The sequence below is a fragment of the Stegostoma tigrinum genome, chromosome 14 (genome assembly GCF_030684315.1).
Source record: "Stegostoma tigrinum isolate sSteTig4 chromosome 14, sSteTig4.hap1, whole genome shotgun sequence".
Classification (NCBI taxonomy): domain Eukaryota; kingdom Metazoa; phylum Chordata; class Chondrichthyes; order Orectolobiformes; family Stegostomatidae; genus Stegostoma; species Stegostoma tigrinum.
In genome coordinates, this window is record NC_081367.1 from 48,763,328 (window position 1) to 48,781,421 (window position 18,094).

The 18,094-nt window shown below is 43.8% G+C and overlaps 1 protein-coding gene across 3 annotated transcripts in view; it reads right to left on the minus strand.

Annotated features, from left to right (window-relative positions):
• lrch3 (leucine-rich repeats and calponin homology (CH) domain containing 3) overlaps positions 1–15,675 on the minus strand; it is a 170,952-nt gene extending 155,277 nt beyond the window's left edge. For all 3 annotated transcript variants that reach the window (XM_048541803.2, XM_048541802.2, XM_048541801.2), the window contains exon 1: positions 15,396–15,675. In XM_048541803.2, coding sequence (XP_048397760.1) covers positions 15,396–15,660 — 265 coding nt within the window. In that variant the 5' untranslated portion in view covers positions 15,661–15,675. The remainder of the gene's footprint in view (positions 1–15,395) is intronic.
• Between the last annotated feature and the right edge of the window lie 2,419 nt (positions 15,676–18,094).

Below are 18,094 nucleotides of genomic sequence, written 5' to 3' on the forward strand. Positions count from 1 at the left end.
TGGTGTTTGAGAGGGATCCTCAGATAAGCGTTCCCTAAAGTAGGACCTCTGTAAGAAAAATCATCGACAATTTCCTAATTGCACGGTGCCTCACCCAAACCTACCACAGGGGGATCAAAATACCATGCAGGTCTACGCCCCTTGGAAGCCGCAAGAGATGTGTTTAATTTTGTCAAGGGCCCCTGATTGAAAGATAGAACCTGACAACTTCACAGACAACATCCTGGGCACTATTCAGATGTAACAAGCCACCCCCCCCAGGACCTATTTCGCCTGGCTGTATGGCTCTTACCTCTAGTGAATGTACTAGGTGAAAAGGTCACCTAGGAAACCCAGCTCCCCAAGACTGGGATGCTTTTACGGGTCTTATGGCTGAAGGTCTTTGACTACAAACAATTAAAGATGCACTTAAGCGAACATTACAGAAGCCGATAGATGTTACCAAGGTACTAGAGTGAAAACCCAAACCTGGGGAGGACAGCCCTGATTTCTGGGACCGTGTCTGCTCCACCTATGCTGGTGATACTGCTTACACTGCAGGGAATGCGTCACCACAGTTCAATGCTCTTTTGCTGCAGTGTATACTTAAGGCTGTGGCAAGAGCCATTCGTATTAATAACATGGATTGGCCAGATAATAGTCGTCCCCAAATGAGAAGGGCCTTGACCTATTACTGGAACACTGCTAAGGAATCCAAACCGACCAAGGTTAAGTATGACATGGTGCAGCAACCCCCACACCAACCCAGGTCCAAAAACCCAGCCTCTCTCGCGTCAGGCTTTGAATTAGAGAGGGCATATCAAGTGGAACCCCAGTACTGTGACGCTGGCTGGATCGGCAATTACGGTAATGGTTATGTCACCCATCCAAAGAGTCCTACTGCTTCTCAATATGCACTGCCATACGCACCCGCTCCCCTGTCTGTGGACCCAGTGCCGCTTTGCCACGAGGCAAAACACCCCATTCTGCCCAGAGATGTTTCAACTGTGGCAGCCAGGATCACTGGAAGAGAGACTGTCCTCAAAATCTACTTCAAGAGAAACCCCAGGGACGAAGGCAACCTTTTTCCACTAGTAACCCTTTTCCAGGCTGACTACCTTTGCGCCATAATTTGCGTGTTTTAACTAGAGATCCGGAGGGTGAACCAATTGTTAATCTAACTGTACAATTCCCTTGTAGCAATTCCCTTTATGATAGATGCTGTGGCCCCAGTATCAACGCTGGATGCTTCATGTGTACAGCGATATCAGTTTAAGCTTTCACCCGCCTCAGTATGTCTTAGCGGGCTTACCGGGCAGGAATACGTCTACTCTTTAACAGAACCATTTACAGTCCAATTTGGCCCTTAAACTTGTGTAATTGAATTTGCCCAGGCCCTCAATTTGGGAGTTAATTTGTTGAGAGATTTGTTGCGCCTTCTTTGAATTGAAATTCTGTCTCAACGAGGATATTAGCATAAAAAGTGACCCGATTAAGCAAAAGTTTTGGGTTCATCGATCGCCACAATGGTGGACAATTGATTTATCTGCTGCTACACAACATTAATTGGAAATCTCAGCTTGACAGGTTATCACACTCCCTCCAACAACAAAAAAATCAAAATTAGAATAAAAATTGGTTTTAGGTTTGACTTATTGAATGAACAAATCTAAACTTTTTTTAAACAAGAATGATCAGAAAGCACAAAAGCATAAAAGGTTAATAATAAGGCTCTGATGAAGGGTTGAGGCCCGAAACGTCAGCTTTTGTGCTCCTGAGATGCTGCTTGGCCTGCTGTGTTCATCCAGCTTCACACTTTATTATCTTGGATTCTCCAGCATCTGCAGTTCCCATTATCAAAGGTTAATAATTTCAAACAAATAACATTATAATGTAAATATTAGTTGCAAATTGTAAGGTGCTACAATAAAATCACACAAACATGGCTTGGACCTGAAGGCTGAAGGGCACTCAAAATCTGCACATGATATAGACTCTGAAGTGTATTACAATGAGAAAATTATAGTAATAGGACAGGGATAACCTGGTGAAAATTACGGACATGTAGCAAGTGAAATTCAGTACAGGAAAATGTAAGGTGACGAATGAGGAGAGATAATATAAACTAAATAGTACAACTTTAAATTATGCACAATTTTTTGAAGGTGGCTGTAAAGATGAAAAAAGGAATTAATAAATTTAAGGGATTGTGAACTCTACAAACTACTATAGCAAGAAGTTGTGCTAAATATAAATAAAATACTCAATCAGCCCCAGCCAGATTACAAGATAGGATACAAGAAGATGATTGACCAGAACGATGCCAGGAACAAGGAATTGCTGTAATGTGGAAATATTGAAACTTGTTCCCCTTTGAGCAGAAAGGACTTAGATGGCATTCTGTCAAATGTTCCAACAAAGGAGGTTGTCGTTTGGTCCACTGCAATTGCACTGGCTCTGTCAAAGTGCATTCCATGCCCCTTCATCACTATTGTTGCATTTTTTCCCTTTCAAGTGGTTTATTCAATTCCCTTTAGAAAGTCACTACTGAACTTGCACCCATCACACTATCAAGCTCTATATCCCAAATTGTAACCATTTGGCACAATAAAAACTGCCACATCCTCACTGCTTCTTCTTTCTAATCGCCCTCATCTGTTCCATCTGGTAATCTATTTTTCAGACAGGGAAATATTGTTGTATTTATTGTAACTATAACTTTAAATGCCCATTATAAAATCTCTTCCTGCACTTTGCTGGTTTAAGGAGAAGAATTTCATTTCTTGCAAGTCACACATTTTTAATTCCTAGCATCATTGATTCCTACCCTATTTTCCTCAAAGCACCACAACTTAATCCACATCTGTACATTATCCCCTGTTCTGTGTTTTAATTTTGCTCACCAACCTAGTGCAGGGAATTTTGTCAGGAGCCTTCTGAAAATTGAAGCATACAACAACCATGGACTGCCATTGATCAATTTTGTTCTTAATGCGTTCAAAGAACTGTAAGAAAATTGTCAAACACAATTTGCGAATAACAAATCCATGCTTACTATGCTTAATCAAAACATTGTCATCATTTCCTTTATGATAGATTTGAACATTTTCCCTACATCTAATGTAAGTCTGATGTGCCTAATTTCCTGCTTTGTCCCTTGCTCCTTTGTAAAATAGTAATAAATGTAATAATTACGAATTGAGAAGAGTACGATTGTCAAAACAAAAAGCAACGAGCTGATGTACTAAGTGCAAAACATCTACTGTTGTACGTCACTGGAGTAGCACAATAGAAATCATACTCCACCATTCCCAAAGTTTTTACAAAAGTTAAAAGTTGGTTAACAGAAAGAAGGACAATGTTTCTCTATCAAACAAGAATTCTTTTTCTATTTGTTCATGAAATGACGTCATTGTTGGCGAGGCCAGCATTTACTGCACGTCACTAATTACCCAAAAAGACTGCTGCCATGGATCTGGCCATCACATGTAGGCCAAACCAGGTAAGCATGACCAATTTCCTTTCTGAAGGGGCACTGGCGAACCAGATAGGTTTTTACAACAGTCACGATGGTCGCCAATGGGCTAGCTTTTTTTAATTCCAGATGGTTTTAAATTGAATTCAAACATCATTACCTGCCACGGTGAGATTTGTAACCATGAACCCAGGACATTAATCTGGGTCCTCGAGTATTAGTCCAGTGATATATCAGAACACCACCAACTCCACTGATATACAGATAAATTCTAGCTACAGGTAAACAAGCACAAATCGTTGACATATAACTCTACGAATTAAAACTTCAACCCCTTATAAAACTGCCTCCGTGCGCATACATACAAACACAGAAAAATTGGTGTTACAGGTGGTGGAAAAAAAAACTAGGAAGTCATTTCAGTCGTCTCTCTCCACAACATTTTGACCTGTTAGGATGTGCTGCTCTTTGATTTTCCTTTGCCAAGTACTTTCACTTGCTTGCTGGACTAGGCACAGAATAATTTGCTCACATTTCCAACATCTCTCACTGAATGGTTTAAAAACCACGGCTTACATCAACTGATAGGGAAGAGAAACTGCCTTTCTTCAGGCTTGAAGTTTTATTTTACTGAAGAGAAATGATAACTGCTTTCTTTCAAGAGGTCCCAGTGGCTTCTCACCAAACATTCACACACAAGCTTCTCAGCTACCTGGGAGCCAATCTCAGTTCTTAGCAGATGGGAGGGCTGGTCTATGGAGCAGCGTCAAATGGTTTCAGTTGTCAATCAGAGATAATGGGAACTGCAGATGCTGGAGATTCCAAGATAATAAAATGTGAGGCTGGATGAACACAGCAGGCCAAGCAGCATCTCAGGAGCACAAAAGCTGACGTTTCGGGCCTAGACCCTTCATCAGAGAGGGGGATGGGGGGAGGGAACTGGAATAAATAGGGAGAGAGGGGGAGGCGGACCGAAGATGTAGAGTAAAGAAGATAGGTGGAGAGGGTGTAGGTGGGGAGGTAGGGAGGGGATAGGTCAGTCCAGGGAAGACGGACAGGTCAAGGAGGTGGGATGAGGTTAGTAGGTAGCTGGGGGTGCGGCTTGGGGTGGGAGGAAGGGATGGGTGAGAGGAAGAACCGGTTAGGGAGGCAGAGACAGGTTGGACTGGTTTTGGGATGCGGTGGGTGGGGGGGAAGAGCTGGGCTGGTTGTGTGGTGCAGTGGGGGAAGGGGATGCACTGGGCTGGTTTAGGGATGCAGTAGGGGAAGGGGAGATTTTGAAACTGGTGAAGTCCACATTGATACCATATGGCTGCAGGGTTCCCAGGCGGAATATGAGTTGCTGTTCCTGCAACCTTCGGGTGGCATCATTGTGGCAGTGCAGGAGGCCCATGATGGACATGTCATCAAGAGAATGGGAGGGGGAGTGGAAATGGTTTGCGACTGGGAGGTGCAGTTGTTTGTTGCGAACTGAGCGGAGGTGTTCTGCAAAGCGGTCCCCAAGCCTCCGCTTGGTTTCCCCAATGTAGAGGAAGCCGCACCGGGTACAGTGGATGCAGTATACCACATTGGCAGATGTGCAGGTGAATCTCTGCTTAATGTGGAATGTCATCTTGGGGCCTGGGATGGGGGTGAGGGAGGAGGTGTGGGGACAAGTGTAGCATTTCCTGCGGTTGCAGGGGAAGGTGCCGGGTGTGGTGGGGTTGGAGGGCAGTGTGGAGCGAACAAGGGAGTCACGGAGAGAGTGGTCTCTCCGGAAAGCAGACAGGGGAGGGGATGGAAAAATGTCTTGGGTGGTGGGGTCGGATTGTAAATGGCGGAAGTGTCGGAGGATAATGCGTTGTATCCGGAGGTTGGTGGGGTGGTGTGTGAGAACGAGGGGGATCCTCTTGGGGTGGTTGTGGCGGGGGCGGGGTGTGAGGGATGTGTCGCGGGAAATGCGGGAGACGCGGTCAAGGGCGTTCTCAATCACCGTGGGGGGAAAGTTGCGGTCCTTAAAGAACTTGGACATCTGGGATGTGCGGGAGTGGAATGTCTTATCGTGGGGGCGGAGGCGGAGGAATTGGGAATAGGGGATGGAATTTTTGCAGGAGGGTGGGTGGGAGGAGGTGTATTCTAGGTAGCTGTGGGAGTCGGTGGGCTTGAAATGGACATCAGTTACAAGCTGGTTGCCTGAGATGGAGACTGAGAGGTCCAGGAAGGTGAGGGATGTGCTGGAGATGGCCCAGGTGAACTGAAGGTTGGGGTGGAAGGTGTTGGTGAAGTGGATGAACTGTTCGAGCTCCTCTGGGGAGCAAGAGGCAGCGCCGATACAGTCATCAATGTACCGGAGGAAGAGGTGGGGTTTTGGGCCTGTGTAGGTGCGGAAGAGGGACTGTTCCACGTAACCTACAAAGAGGCAGGCATAGCTGGGGCCAGTTTCAAAATCTCCCCTTCCCCTACTGCATCCCTAAACCAGCCCAGTGCATCCCCTCCCCCCACTGCACCACACAACCAGCCCAGCTCTTCCCCCCCACCCACCGCATCCCAAAACCAGTCCAACCTGTCTCTGCCTCCCTAACCGGTTCTTCCTCTCACCCATCCCTTCCTCCCACCCCAAGCCGCACCCCCAGCTACCTACTAACCTCATCCCACCTCCTTGACCTGTCCGTCTTCCCTGGACTGACCTATCCCCTCCCTACCTCCCCACCTACACCCTCTCCACCTATCTTCTTTACTCTACATCTTCGGTCCGCCTCCCCCTCTCTCCCTATTTATTCCAGTTCCCTCCCCCCATCCCCCTCTCTGATGAAGGGTCTAGGCCCGAAACGTCAGCTTTTGTGCTCCCGAGATGCTGCTTGGCCTGCTGTGTTCATCCAGCCTCACATTTTATTATCTCAGTTGTCAATCAACTACCTGTTTCCAGCTGAATCTCTCTTCAGACACACCCTTCAGCTCCAGCTGATTTGTAGTAATGTCGCCAACTGCCTGAACAAGCAGCAGTGCAAACAGCACGTACAATGGGTGTCAGATTTCCCAACATCCTTTATGCATCCCAACTAAAAGCGACTCTTCACTTTGCCATGCCTCACTGAAGTAGAACAGTGGAAATGGAACTCCACTGTTCTCAGAGTTGTCAATGGAGTTAGCAAGTATATCAAACCACGCAAAGTTCCCAATTTACCTGCCAGATGCCTAATGTCAGTTAGCTAGTTTCATGCATTTAACAAGTTCTGTTATTCATAATAAAATAGATTCTAACCATAGGTTCCATCAATATACAATTCTTATTAGTTACTAAACACAACAACACACACACAAAATGTTGGTGCTATGGACCTAGGGGGAAAGACAAGCGGTGCCCCGATCACCAGGTTTGCTGAGATGATCCTTCAGCTTGCCAGGATTTTCTGTTCTCAGTCTCTTTTCTCCAGGTTCTTTTCATTTCTTTGCAAAGGGCACAGGCAATTGAGACCTTGGCAATTAATATTCACATCTCTCAACTGTCAGGTAAAAACAAACAATTCCTAAAGACAGTGTCTTACTCCCCGGGCAGAACAATTTCTGAATCCCTTCTTCTCAAAATCTGCAAGGCTGCCATTGGCCAGTAACTGAACAGGCGCAGGTAATATAAATACTATGGTTACAAGAGCAGATCACAGGCTGGTAAGTCTCATGAACAGTACACTTCTTGATTTCAAACAGTCCAACCATTGTCTACAAGTCAGGAATGTGACTTGTCTGTCTGAATGCAGTTCCAGAACAGCCAAAAATCTCAACAACATTCAAGATAAAGCAGTCCTCTTGATGGCACTCCATTCATCACTTTGAGCATTCTCTCCTTTGACTGCCAAATAAGATTGGCAACAGTGTGCAACACAGACAAGATGCACTGTAAAAATTCACCAAGGCTGCTTCAAAAGCATCTTTTGTATAACAACCTCTATTCCTATAAGAACAAGGGCAGCAGATACAATAGGATATCACAACATGGGATCTTAAAGCCACACACAAATCTAGCATGGAACTATATCACCATTCTTTAATCATTTTTGGATCAAAATTCTGGAAGTCCCTTTCTAACAACACTGAGCATTGTTGTTCTCAAGGGCATCTAGCAATGGGCACAAAAATGCTGGCCTTGCCAACAGTGCCCACATCCCAAGAAAAGAATTAAAAAAGCAAGGCTTAGCAGTCCATTTCTCCAAATCCAAACACATTTGATGTAAGTAAAAGTTAACCAATCCCTTCACTTTTAATTGTAATTTTTACAGATCATTAAATAAACAATAGGACAAATACAGGATATTGAGGTAGAAGCTTGCAAAGTGAAAGGAACAAAAATCTGCAAGTTGAAATTCAGCATTATAGAATCATGTTAAATTACTTTCAGGACCAATGATGCTGTTTAAGGTTAATCAGGAATTTCTAACACCATTAATAATCCAGTTACGCATCATTCAACAAGGTATAAATCAAAGATTTTTCAAAGGGCCAATGCAATTCAAAAAAGAGCAATTTTGCTAATGCGTTTCCTACTCAACTGTAGCCTGGGAGTACCATGTAGGAAAGAGCAGAATCACTGACAACAATTTATAGAATCATACAGCATGGGAACAGACTCTTCAGTCCAACTCATCTGCACCGACCAGACATCTCAATCTGATATTAGTCCCACTTCCCTGCATTTGGTCCCATCCCTCAAAACCCTCCCTTCTCGTATACCTATCCAAACATGTTCAAATGTTGTAAATGTACCCGCTCCCCCACTTCTTCCTTTCATTCCATACGCGCACCATCCTCAGCGTGAAAAAGTTACTCCTCATGTCCTTTTCCAATCTTTCCCTGCTCCCCTTAAACCTATGCCTTCCAGTTTTGGACTTTCTCAGCCTGGGGAAAGACTTTGGCTATTCACCCTACTCACGCCCCTCACAATGTTATAAATCTTTATAAAGTCACCCCTCTGCCTCTGGTGCTCTAGGGAGAAAAGACCCAGCCTATCCCGTGTTTCCCTAAAACTCAAATGCTTCAGCCCCTACAACATCCTTGTAAATCTTTTCTACACCCTCTCAAGTTTAACATCCTTCCTGTAGAAGGGCGACCAGAATTGTAAGCAGAATTCTAAAAGCGGCCTCATCAATGTCCTGTACAGATACAAAGTGACATTCTAACTCCTCTACTCAACGTTCAGACCAATTAAGGCAAGTGTGCCAAACGGCACCTTCACCACCTTGTCTGCATGCAACTCAAGTTTCAAGGAACATGGCACCTGCATCTCTCGGTCTCTGTTGGGCAACACTGCCGCATCATGAACTATTTAAATCCTGCCCTGGTTTGCCCTACTGAAGTGCAACACCTCACATTTATCTCAATTAAACTTCATCTGCCACTCCTCAACCTATCTGATCAAGATCCTTTTGTATTCTGAGATAATCTTCCTCACTAAGGTCCATTATACCACCTAGTTTGGTGTCATCTGCAAGCTTACTTACCATGCCTCTTACATTCACTCCAGATCATTCAAGAATTTTGCACTGAGTTGTGTTCTACACAGACTCGATCTGTTGTTGCCAGATTCAAACGAGTAATGACAGCAAAAACTGAATTTTGATCAGTAATGTGACTGCCAAATCCAGTCTGATTTTTGGATCCTTTAGCTGAATTTCATCATTTCCACCTTGCAAGGTGATTTTAAACCGGCAGAAGTTATAGTATAGCGTGGAGTATGACATACAATAGCAACAATTATTCCTTATAGAGAAACTTAGATGGAAAGTCAAATAACACACACAAAAATGTAGAAACACAAGACATAGGAATAGCTCAAGGAAACCCTGAAGAAATCAGGCCCTATGTGGATACACGTTTTCTGACATTCTGTCAAAAAATTGCAAAGAAATAAGCAGAATGGGTATTAATGCAAAGCAATTTTCAACTGAGAATTCAACTACTTTTCACCAACTTCAACTCCCAAATTGAAAATTGCAACATGGAGGTTACTCCAGAAGAAAAAGCTTGGGAAGAACTGAGGTTACATTTAAACTTTAGTCATTTAACAAAAAGAGAAGAAAATGTACATGAGGCACTTTAAAAAATGTTATGTTAGTCCTTAAAGAAAGAAAATAAAACAAAACAAACCATTTTGGAACAATTTCTGATCCAGGGCAATTACAGCATACATTTAACATTTGAAGAAGGAGGAATTGCTTTTCAATCTCTTCCAAAGTTAAGGTTTTTGAAATGAAACAAGAATTATGATATGCATTTTAATTCATAGAATCAGAGTCATACATCACGAAAACAGGTCTGTTGGACCAACTCGCCCATGCCAACCAGGTTTCCTGAGGTGAACTAGTCCCAATCTGCCTGCATTTGGCCCATATCCCTCTAAAACTTTCTTATCCTTGTACCTGTCTAAATGTCTTCTAAATGTTATAACTGTAACTGCCACTACAATTTCCTCTGGTAACTCGTTCCACGTTTACACCACTGTGTCCAGAAGTCGCCCTGTTGGTCCCTTTCAAATCTTTCCCCCTTCATCTTAAACTTATGCTCACTAGCTTTGGACTCCACTACTCTGAGGAAAAGACATTGGCAAATCATATTATCAATGCCCCTCGTGATTTTATAAACCTCTATAAGGTCACCCCTTAGCTTGCAATGCTCCAGGGACCAAAATCCTCAACCTATGCTGCCCCTCCTTAAAACTCAAACCTTCCAATCTCGGTAACATCCTTATAAATCTTATTAGCACCCTTTCCAGTTAAAAACATTGTTTCTATACCAGGGTGACCAGAGCTGTACGCAGTACTCCAAATGTGGCCTTACCAAGGTCTTAGCCACACATGATGCCCCAACTCCTGTACTCAATGCTCTGTCGAAAGAAGGCAAGCATGCCAATTGCCTTTCTCATCACCTTGACAACCAATGATGCCACTTTCAAGTTTCTCTGTTCGAAAACACTACCTGGGGCCTTACCAAATTTTTAAGTCCTGCCCTGGTGGTCTTACCAAAATGCAATATCTCACATTTATCTGAATTAAATTCCATTTGCTGTTCCTTGGCTCACTGGCCCAGTTGATCAAGTTCCCACGTAGTCTTAAATAACCTTCTTTATTGTCCACTTTACCACCAATTTTGGTGTCATGCATAGACTTACTAACCATGCCTCCACGCTTCTCATCCAAATTGTTTATATAAACGAACAACAAGAATAAACCCAGCACCAAGCATTGCAGGACAACGCTGGTCACACGCCTCCAGTTTGAGCAACCCTCTATGACCACCCTCTTCTTCTACAATCAAGCCAATTTTGTATCTAATTGGCTACTTCTCCCTGGATCCCATGCGATCTGACCTTGCTGATCAGCCTACCAATTCCCCAAGTGAAAAAGCATTACTGAATTATTTAATATCAACTCCGGGAGCTTTTTCACTCCATGATGCTCTAGAAGCCAAATTTACAAGTCATCATTTATATAAATGAATTGGATATGAACACAGGAGGTATGATTAGTAAGTTTGCAGATGACACCAAAATTGGAGGTGTAGTAGACAGCGAAGAAGGTAACCTCAGAGTACAATGGGATCTTCATCAGATGGGCAATGGGCCGAGGAGTGGCAGATGGAGTTTAATTTAGATAAATGTGAGGTGCTGCATTTTCTAAAGGCGAATCAGGGCTCAGGGCAGGACTTATACACTCAATGGAAGTGGGTCCTGGGTAGTGTTGCCAAGCAAAAAGACCTTGGAGTGCTGGTTCACAGTTCTGTGAAAGTAGAGTTTCAGGTCAACAGCATTGCAAAGAAAGTGTTTAGTATGCATGTCTTTGTTCATCAGTGCATTGAGAGGTCATGTTGCACCTGTACAGGACATTGGATAGGCCACTTTTGGAATACTGCATGCAGTTCTGGTCTCCCTGTTAGAGGAAGCATGTTGTGAAACTTGAATGGGTTCAGAAAAGATGTACAAGGATGTTGCCTGGATTGGATAGTTCAGCTTTAGGAAGAGGCTGAATAGACTTTCAATGGAGCATCAGTGGCTGAGAGCTGCTCTTATAGAGATTTATAAAATCATGAGTGGTACTGATAGGGTAAATAGAAAAGTTCTTTTCCCTGGGACAGGGGAGCCCAAAACCGGAGGACACAGGTTTAAGGCGAGAGTGGAAAGATTTAAAAGTAATCTAGGGATCAACTTTTTCACGCAGAGGGTGATGCATAAATGGAATGAGCTGCCAGAGGCTGGTAGAATTACAACATTTAAAAGGCATTTGGATATATAAATAGTAAGGGTTTAGAGGAATATGGGCCAAATGCTGGCAAATGGGGCTAGATTTATTTATTATATCTGGTCAGCATAGGCACGTTGGACCAAAGGATCTGTTTCCATGCTATACAGCTCTATGACTCAAGTCCTCTGTAGCTGTATTAAACTGAAGCTCACAGTACAACTCTTGCACAAATTAAGCCCTATTTGAGTCAATGGTGTGACAAGTCAATTAAAGCTGTAATCCTTTACACGAAATGAGGACCTAGATCTTCCGAAAGAAAGACAGTTGCTGCAATAGTTTAGCTGAGAGTTACATGTCTGGACGACGTGGAAATTCCAACAAAACTGCTGAAACTGCTGACAGGCAATTACCGAGCAGCTGAAACCCTCTAAAAAAAGGTCCTAACTCTGTTAAATTGGATGGAGGTTTGGAATGATAATATTTTGAATCTTAAATGAGAAACCATGTTTCTCACATGATACTCATGCTATAAAGAGTATAGAAGCAGAGAGGTGCATGGAGTTCAGAACCAGATCAAATCAAAATCAGAGACCAACATAATTAAATTTTAAACAGGGCACAGAGTACATTTAGTACATGACAAAAATAAGTGAATCAAAACACTCGTCAATGGCTTGTAATGTCAATTTCTGCATGCCTTCTACAGAAGGTAATGAAGCCAGCACATAGGGGGACTGTAGTCATCATGGATTTCAGACCAAAAAAAATGTCGAGAGAAAGTGGAATTCTTTTCATTGCAATATAAATAAAATAGCATTGTTCAAAATTGAGATGTTTATGGTAAATTGGAAAAATGAATTTCTCCAGTCAAGCGACAAATATTATACAAGCACAAAGAATATGGATTTATTTTCTCTATGCAGAGTATTGATTGGAAATGAAATGTCTACCACTAACAGTAATGAATCAAGTGATTATTTTTAATAACTTTTAAAAACAACGTGGACAAATTTGTTGATATGGATTAACAAACTACCAGAGAAAGTGGTAGAAGTGGGTGCAATTGCAACATTTAAAGACATTTGGATAAGTACATGGCTAGGAAACGTTCAGAATGATATGGGCCAGATGCAGGCAAATGGGACGAGCTCAGTTGGGTAACCTGGTCAGCACAGAAGTGTTGGGCCAAAGGGCCTGTTCAGTGCTGCATGACTATGACTCTGACTCCATAACAGAAATGAAGTGGGATTAAGTTGTTAGCTCTTTCGAGCCAGTGGGTATAATTTTCCAAACAGCCACTTATCATTGCAAAAGATTTTCAGATTCTACCTGCAGTTTCAACCACATGGCCCGCTTCAGGTGATTATTACTAACTTCACTTAGTTTATGAGAGCTAATTGTACACCACAGTTGTAATAATATCCAATGACAGAAGTGGTCAGATAGCATCACAATTTCATGCATCCTTGTTTAAAGCCAAATATCAATCACCTTTTCAGAAAATTTCCACCTGGCCCAAAATGCAGTATGAGGTGTCACTCCCTGCTAAAAAATCACTCTATCCTTATCAAGCTTCATTATTCACCTAAACCCTATCAGTCAAGGGTCTTGTCTGTAATTTCATGGTTTTCTCCCTCTTGGTCAACTTACATAGGAGTGACACTGCAATTTTCCAATCCAAGTAATCGTCCCTGAATCAAGAGGTGTTTAGATGTTCACAGTTTCGGCACCTGCAATGTTCGCAACAAATTCCTCTAAAATCCTGAGGTGGAAATCACCTGGCGCTTGGGATACCACTCTGACTTTATTACATTAATTCTCTGATTTAATACAAGGATTTTTTTGGAATTAGTGGGATGCCATCCTTCTCTTCCTTGGCTATAAATAATAATGTCAAATAAGTATGCAACATGTTCCCCCCTTTCTTTGTTTTAATTTAAAAAGAGTCATAATGGCACAGAAGCAAGCCATTTAACTCAGTGTGTCAACGAAAGCTCTTTATTCAGCAACATTTTTCTTCTAATCAACCTGTTAAGAGATGTTATTACACACCTCTGGAGGTGGTGAGGCTTGAACCTTGGCCTCCTGGTACAAGGGTAGGGGCAGTACCACAAGAGGATGCCCTAAGACAGAACATGGTCTCAAGAATTCAATCATCTCATCCTCCAAAAATCGCTGGATTACAGGTGCATGCCACTAATGCAGTCAATCCCATTGACCAATTTCCTTTTAAAATCATTGATCATATATTTTCAGCTCATCCACAAAGCTCTTAACAGTCTTTTTTGTAACATAATTCTAAAAATATTTGCAGTTTTAGTGGCATTTTATGCACATCTTTGACATTTCTATTTTGTAGTTCTTACTGGCTGCTTTGTTACCTTCTGCTGTTCTTTACATTTCTGAGTCAATCAAATCAGTTCTTTTTCTTCTGCATTTGTGCACTTAACCTTTTAGCTTTAGTTTTCTGTTTTGACATCTATGGCATTTTCTAAACAAGTATCATTTATATAAATGATTTGGACGTGAACATAGAAGGTATATTTAATATGTTTGCACATGACACCAAAATTGGAGATGCAGTGGACAGGCAAAGGGTTTAGAGGGATATGAGCCAAATGCTGGCAAATGGAACTAGATTTATCTAGGATATCAGGTCAGCATGGTCAAGTTGGGCCAAAGGGTCTGTTTCTGTGCTGTACATCTCTATAACTCTAAGTCGGCCTCTTCCCTAGACTGTATAAATAACTTGTAATCATGTCGTTTTCAACACTGTCCAATGAGCTTCTATCATTTCATCCAATTATGAATTTACCCAGCTACTGTAGGGCAGTCTCTCTTGTAAAATATAACTAATCAAAGTTGGCATTTTTTACCCGTAGAGTATTTGCCAATGTCATGAAAGCCACCAGAGAAAAGCGGGTAGAATCACGGCATTGCTAACGAGCCTTAAAAATCTGAAGATCCGGTTCAATAAACCAGATACTGACTTAACTGTAATGTTATTATTGATTACTATCATTGTATCATTCCAAACATTAATACTCCTGACAATCGTCTGAAATCCGGAGGTGAGACTGGGCTTATTGGACAGATCGGCTGGATGGGTTAAATGATATTTATGCATGACTGATTCAAGAAAACGTTCAGTTTCGTCCAAGTACACAGGAGGAAGAATTGGAAAAATCATGCAAGGGACGAAACAGAATAGGTGGTTAAAACCGCAGGAGTAGAAATAAGTGCCTAAAATTACACGAACGACGGTTAATGCAACATTTTAAACAAATGAAAAGTAGTATGGATTGTTGGCTCTTCCCTGCCTTCAGCTGGATCGGTGTTTTGACTCTTCATGGTCCGACACAACAATAAATCTACCATGAACGATACAGATGGAATCAATCCAGAATTACGCTTCTGACGTTGTGAAAATTACATTTTGTCGTAACTTAATTTCAAAGTACTCAGGCACGAGCACCAAAAACAGCAAATTACTGCATCACCGGTTAGTGACCAAGGGCGGAGTCAGAGAACCACTGACGAGCGACCCTTGGTGTCGCACGCCTAGGTCTCCACCCGTGCGCGTGTCCCAGAGCTCGGACACACGAGCCACAGCGCTGCTTGTGCACGCGCCGCCCCGTTTAAATTACATTGGTCACCTCCCAAAACATTTCCGTTGGATCTAAGCTGCCATCGCCCTGGCGAAGTAGGCTGCCCGAGTGCGTGCTCTCCCTTACCCGCCTGCGTGGTGTCCGTCAAGTCCTGGTTCGCCGCGCTCCTGGGGAACTCCTTCAGTTTCCTCCCGCTTAAGCTCAACACTCCCGTCGCAGCGGCTTCCTCCAACGCTCTCTCTAGACTCCTGTTCCAAGGCGGCTGGACCGATCCAGAACCATTGTGACCACTACCTCCTCCCCCTGCCTCGCTGAATGCGTTCAATCCGACACCACCGCCTGCAATCCCGAGTTGACACTCCGACATCACCATCGTCGACACCGTCGCCATTACGAATCCTTGGTCAATACTGCGCAGGTGCGAACAGCTGGACAAACCGCGCGTGCGCGCTCAACGGTCAATGTGACCGGTCCGTTTGTTGGGCTGTCGGCGAAGTGCATCTTATCGGAGAGACGTATACAGTGAAAGTAGGAAATGCCCGATGGTGGAGAATCTGAGAATGACAAGGTGTAGAGCTGGATCAACACATTGGGCCAAGCAGCATCCTGCTGCTCTGAGACGTATATAGTGTCTTTTTAAAAATTGCAACTTGCATGATTCGTGCAACGTGATTCACTTTTGTTGAAAAAAACGAGAGCAGGTAGGATATCCATTTCAAGCCTAACGACTCCCACAACTACCTAGAATACACCTGCTCCGACCCACCTTCCTGCAAAAATGCCATCCCGTATTCCCAGTTCCTTTACCTTCACTGCATTTGCTCCCAGGATGAGGCATTACATTCCCGGACATCCCAGATGTCCTCGTTTTTCAAGGACTGCACTGCAACTCCACCGCCGCCCCCCACACTCACCCGCCGCTGATAATGCCCTCGATTGCGTCTCCCACATTTCCTGCAGTTCATCCCTCACACCTCTCCCCGCGATAACAACCAAAGCAGGATTCCCTTCGTCCTCACGTACCACCCCACCAACCTCAAGATCCAACGCATCATCCTCCGACACTTTAGCAATCTGCAATCCGACCCCCCCACCATCAAAGACAATTTTCCCTCCCCACCCTTGTCTGCTTTCCGGAGGAACCACTCTCTCCGTGACTCCCTTGCCCGTTCCACGCTCCCCTCCAGCCCCAGCACACCTGGCACTTTTCCCTGCAACTGCAGGAAGTGCTACACCTGCCCCCACACCTGCTCACTCACCGCCATCCCAGGCCCCAAGAAGATTCCACATCAAGCAGATGTTCACCTGCACACCTGCTAATGTGGTATACTGCATCCGCTGTACCTGTTGTGGTCTCCTCTACATCAGGGAAACCAAGTAGAGGCTTGGGGACCGCTTTGCAGAACACTTATGCTCAGTTCCAAATAAACAACTGCACCTCCCATTTCAACTCCTCCTCCCATTCCTCAGACGACATGTCCATCCTGGGCCTCCTGCAGTGCCACAATGATGCCACCTGAAGGTTGCAGGAACAGCAACTCATATTCCACTTTGATACCACTGGGCTGCAGGGTTCCCATGTGGATTTTACAATCTTCAAAATTTCCCCTCCCCCCACTGCATCCCAAAACCAGCCCAGCTCATCCCTGCCTCCCTAACCATCTTCTCACCTACCCCCTCCTCCCACCTCAAGCCGCACCCCCATTTCCGACCTACTAACCTCATCCCACTCCCTTGACCTGTCTGTCCTCCCTGGACTGATCTCTCCCCTCCGTACCTCCCTACCGACACTCACCTTTACTGGCCCCATCCCCGCCTCTTTGGCCTGTATGTCTCCTCTCCATCTATCGTCTCCTCTATCCATCTTCGATCCGCCTCACCCTCTATCCTTATTTATTTCAGAACCCCCTTCCCCTCCCCCATTTCTGATGAAGGGTCTAGGCCCGAAACATCAGCGTTCCTGCTCCTAAGATGCTGCTTGGCATGCTCTGTTCATCCTGCTCTACACCTTGTTGTTCCAGACTAGCAAACATTGTCTAAACAGAATACCTACAAAATTCAGTCCAGAAACAATCAGATGTTTTCCTTTAAGTGAGTTCAAATAGCCAAGCCCAGAAATTTTGTAGCATCATTTTTCGGGGTTTCCAAGAAATGCCTTGTGTTAAAAAATTTTCATGGGTCTTTTCATTGACCTTACAAAAAACAATTTCGGGTATCTCAAAGATCCTTCAAAATCAAATGCATAATAATCATGAATTTTTTTAGATTAGATTCTCTACAGTGTGGAAACAGGCCCTTCGGCCCAACAAGTCCACACCGCCCCTTGAAGCATCCAACCCAGACCCATCCCCCTATAACCCACACACTCATGAACACCACGGGCAATTTAGCATGGTCAATCCACCTAACCTGCACATCTTTGGACTGTGGGAGAAAACCGGAGGACCTGGAGGAAGCCCATGCAGAAACGGGGAGAATGTGTAAACTCCACACAGACAGTTATCCAAGGCTGGAATCGAACCTGGGTCCCTGGTGCTGTGAGGCTGCAGTGCTAACCACTGAGCCACCCTGCCGTCCCAACCATTTTCATAACACAGGCTGAGAGACTGTCCTATATTTTGTAGACTACAGTACGATGTAGGAAAATATGAGAATATCCAGTTTGGTTTGAAGAATAGAAAAGTAGAATATTGGGATTGTGGACTTGCTCACCAAGCTGTTTGATTACAGATGTTTCAACACCCTGCTAAGTAATATCATCAGTGCACCTCTGATGAAGTGTTGGTGCTTTGTCCCGCTTGTTATTTATATGCCTTTATATAACA